Raw genomic sequence first — 4,198 nt, 5'->3', positions numbered from 1 at the left:
ATGTTTTCTTATGTAATCTTGATACTGAAATGTCTTCATGGAAGCCATTAGAACAGTGGTTCTCAACCTTCTGGGCCTTTAAATACAATTCCTCATGTTGTGACCCAACCATAAAATTACTTTCGTTGCTACTTCATAACTGTAATTTTGCTACTGTTATGAATCGTAATGTAAATATCTGATATGCAGGATGGTCTTAGGCGACCCCTGTGAAAGGGTCATTCGACCGCCAAAGGGGTTGCGACCCACAGGTTGAGAACCACTGTTTTAGAGGGTGAAGCCACACCCATTCAAGGAGGTCAGCTGTATAACACCCAGTGCCAGGCAGCAGTCCACCTCGCTGAATGGTGTCTCTTAGCGTTTTTATTATCAGTAACATTATCAAGTAATGAATGGCCCTGGAGGCTCAGATAGGTTAGAGTAGACAATGCCAAATAACTTGTGGTGGGGCCAGGAGGTGAGCCTAGTCCTTTTTAGTTAAATACGATTCTCATTCGGAGAGAAGAAGAACGATAAGTAATCTGCTTCTTCCCTTGCAGAGGGGTACCCACGGTCCATTTCCTGCCCTTTGTCTCCCATTCCTGCCTAGAGTAAAAGGGGCCTCTTCTTAAGAGCCTTGAGATGGTTCTGCTTTAGTACACTGACTTCTTGTTGTTTGGGGAGCATTCACACTGTGGCTGTTTCCAGCGCTACACAGACGTGTCCATGCAAACAAACTATCAGTGCCCTTCTTGCTCCTTTTCGTTTACTTTTTACCTATGTCATGATTTTATTTTTTTCAATTACCATTTACATTCAGTATTTTTTGCATTGGTTTCGGGTCTACAGCATAGTGGTTAGACAGTCATATACTTTATTAAGTGATCCCCCTGATATTTCCGGTATCCACCTGGCACCGTACATAGTTATTACAATATCCTTGATTATCTTTCCTATGCTGTAACTGGCCATTTGTAGTTCTTAATCCTTTCACCTTTTCCACCCAGCCTCCCAACCCCCCCAAACCTGGCAACTGGCAAAATGTTCTCTGTATCTATGAGTCTGTTTCAATTTTCTTTGTTTGGTTGCTTGGTTTGTTATGCCCAGATTTCAGGATCCCCAAGAGACCATACCAGGGAGCCAGCCGAGTCTGATGCAAAAGCAGACTCTTTTATTCAAACCCGGATTTGGCTCCCCTACCCTCCTTACCGACACAGCAGCAAGTGGCAAAGAGAGGACTAGCCCGGTGGGAAGAGGAGTTTTATAGGGGGGTGGAGTAAGGGGAGGAGAGGGGACTGTGGGCCCTGCCGATTTGCCAGGCGCAAGTCGGTGTCTCGTTACACAGGATGTGGTCATATCTATGGCGTGCACTCACCTTGATTGTCATTGGTTAGTTTAGAGAAATCCTGGGTGTGGCTAGCAGAGGCTTGGGCTTCCGGGAAGAAGCACTGCCGAGCACGTGGCTGCCCAAAAATGGAGGATCTAGGGTAAAATGGAGCACGTAGTCATCGCCCTTTCAGGTTCTTTAGTTAAATGCACATTAAAGCCACAGTGAGATACCACTTCACACCTATCAGACTGTTGCTCCTTTTTGGATATTCACTCGTCAGGGGTTGTGCTCTTACAGCCCAGAGTTCAGCCTCACACTTTTCCTTCCAGGTACTCCTCCCTGATGGTCTATAAGTTGCCTGTTGAGGATGTGAGACCTTTATCGCAGGCTTTCTTCAAATTAGAGATCGGTAAGAGCAACTATTTAGAGGTAAGACTCTGGGAAACAGCCCTAACCAGTTTGGCTCAGTGGATAGAGCATAGGACTGAAGGGTCCCAGGTTTGATTCCAGTCAGAAGCACATACCCAGGTTGTGGGCTTGATCCCGAGTAGGGGGCATGCAAGAGGCAAGCGATGATTCTCTCATTGATGTTTCTGCCTCTCTCTCCCCGCTCCCTTTCTATCTGAAATCAATAAAAATATATATTTTTTAAAAGACTCTGGGAAACAGACACATTCAAAGCTGAACACCTCCCTTCAGGCTTGTCTATTTATTTTTTATTTTTGCCTGTCCTCAGTCATTAGAACCCTCCCTCAGGCATCCTCGTTCTTGAAAAGATCCTTCCCCTGGAGTTAAGCTTAGGATGGCCCCAGACAGGGCTTCTTTCCACCTTCTGATTCTGCTGTTCCCTTCACTCTGTGGTCCATTTACCACACTGACCATTTTGGCCTTTTGACCAATTTTGCAGCATTCCAGTGGGAAGGATTCCCACAATGGGGTCTGATCAACAGGAAGGATTTTATAATTAATTAGAAGCAGGGAGAGAGATATTCCAAGAAAGCTGCCTCCCTGGAATATAATGGAGCTTTTTCTTAAGGGCCTTCCTGTGTTTCTGCTTTCAAAAATGTCCCCTCCCTCCTCAAATGCCTTCTGAGCTTAGTTTGCTGAAATGGAAGTCCTGACATAGGGGGTAAAAACAACTTTTTGTCAGTTTCCTATCCTGTTATGTGAAGATTACACAAAGTACAAGATACCGAAATGTCCTAAGCTAGTGTTTTTTCTCTCCAAATGTTAAGTTAGCCATGGTTACATTCTCAGCAGCAATGCATGTATTGAAATTCCAAGTACAGTGGGCCTTGACTTATGAGTGTCCCGACTAACGAGGTTTTGGAGATATGAGCCATCTCTCCGCCGATTTTTTGCTTTGAGTTGCGAGCTAAAATTCCAGTTAGGAGCCAGCTTCAGAAACCCCACTGCTAGCTGGCGCAGCAAACTTCACAATGAACACCACACTGATTAATGCCATTTCAATTCATTGTAATGGTGAAAATTGATTTGACATACGAGTAATTTGAGTTACAAGCTCCATCATGGAATGAATTAAACTCATAAGTCAAGGCCCCACTGTAGCTTGGAAGCAAAAGGCATGCCCCATTGTTAGTTCTTTACCTTGCTACATAGAGTCATTCTTGCATACAATCAGATTGCTTTGGGCTAATGCAAATTCCAGCAAGGAGCAGGAGCTGGAGGACTGTGCTGAGGAAGTTGATCTCTCTGTGAGGTGGAAGCTCCTCCAGCAGGAAGAGCCCTAAAGCCCCAAATACCCTGCATTGCCCTTTAGGCCTGTGCCTCTTCTTAAGTTAACATTTTATAGCATGTGATACCTTATCTCAGACGCGGATAAGGTACTTTTGAAATGAACGTTATGATTTTTTTCTCAATAATATCACTTACGGTGGAACTAAAGAAGCCAGGCCATGCAGCCTCTGGACCAGCAGCCAAATTCCTTATTTCATGCAACAGCAAACACAAAGAATACATTTATTACATTATTGTTTATGTTTATGAGGATGGTGCAGGGATTGCTTAATTTTTTTCTCTAAATTTTAAAATATGGGATTTTTAAAATCTTTTTTATTACAACACAAATTGAGATGATGCTGATTATAGGGGAAAGGGAGTCAGTTGATTACATGGCAGTACAGTCTTTGCTTTTTGTAATTCACTTTTATTCTCTTTTTTTACTTAATTCACTGATTTTCCTTTCCTGGAATTTTTATGATTTTAGATTTTAGAGTCTGTGTTTTGCCTATTGTAACTATTAAGGAAATTTGAAACCCATTAAGATAAATAATTGCAGTAAAATATTGAGTAATCAAGTTGATGAAAATATACATACATTTACATAAAAATTTGAAAAATATTTTCGATTTTATGTTGTCTTTTGATGCCAGGATCCACCCTGATGCAAACCATTAGAACTTGATAGATCTTAATTTCCCATGCCTGTACCTGTTGTGATTTATTCAACTGATAATTCCATAAACACCTTAAAATCAACAGGATATACTTATACACTCATATGAGGTTTTATTGTTGTTGTTGTTGCTACTTTCATAGTTGCTAAATCACTGAGTTTATGGTAATTTTTTATGCAGCAATTAAAGTGTGATGCAGGTATATAAATAAAGTCATATTTAGAGAAGTTGACCTTCCCAAAGTCATAGGTCTCAGGACCCAGAATTCAAACCCAGGAGTCTGTCTGATGCCATCTACTTTAAGATATCACCAAGCAGTTATTAAACACCTGACTGAGGTTGCAATGAAGGTATAAAGAACATTCCTTCAACTTGAAGTTTTGGTTACCTTTCAGGAAGAGAATCTGAAGAACACAATAGACACTGTATAATCAGCTTCTAATTGTTATGGTATCAACTAAAACAGTGATGG

At 41.6% G+C, this 4,198-nt stretch overlaps 1 protein-coding gene across 1 annotated transcript in view; it reads left to right on the top strand.

The window, feature by feature from the left end:
• The window catches only part of ABCA9 (ATP binding cassette subfamily A member 9), a 42,434-nt gene extending 38,481 nt beyond the window's left edge, over positions 1-3,953 (top strand). Inside the window, exons 30-31 of the mRNA XM_015570476.1 lie at positions 1,590-1,766; positions 2,930-3,953. Of these exons, the coding sequence (XP_015425962.1) occupies positions 1,590-1,766; positions 2,930-3,060 (308 nt within the window). The 3' untranslated portion in view covers positions 3,061-3,953. The remainder of the gene's footprint in view (positions 1-1,589; positions 1,767-2,929) is intronic.
• Positions 3,954-4,198: the final 245 nt, after the last annotated feature.

Source organism: Myotis davidii, unplaced genomic scaffold, assembly GCF_000327345.1.
Source record: "Myotis davidii unplaced genomic scaffold, ASM32734v1 scaffold172, whole genome shotgun sequence".
NCBI lineage: Eukaryota > Metazoa > Chordata > Mammalia > Chiroptera > Vespertilionidae > Myotis > Myotis davidii.
This window is presented reverse-complemented; position numbering and strand designations above follow the sequence as displayed.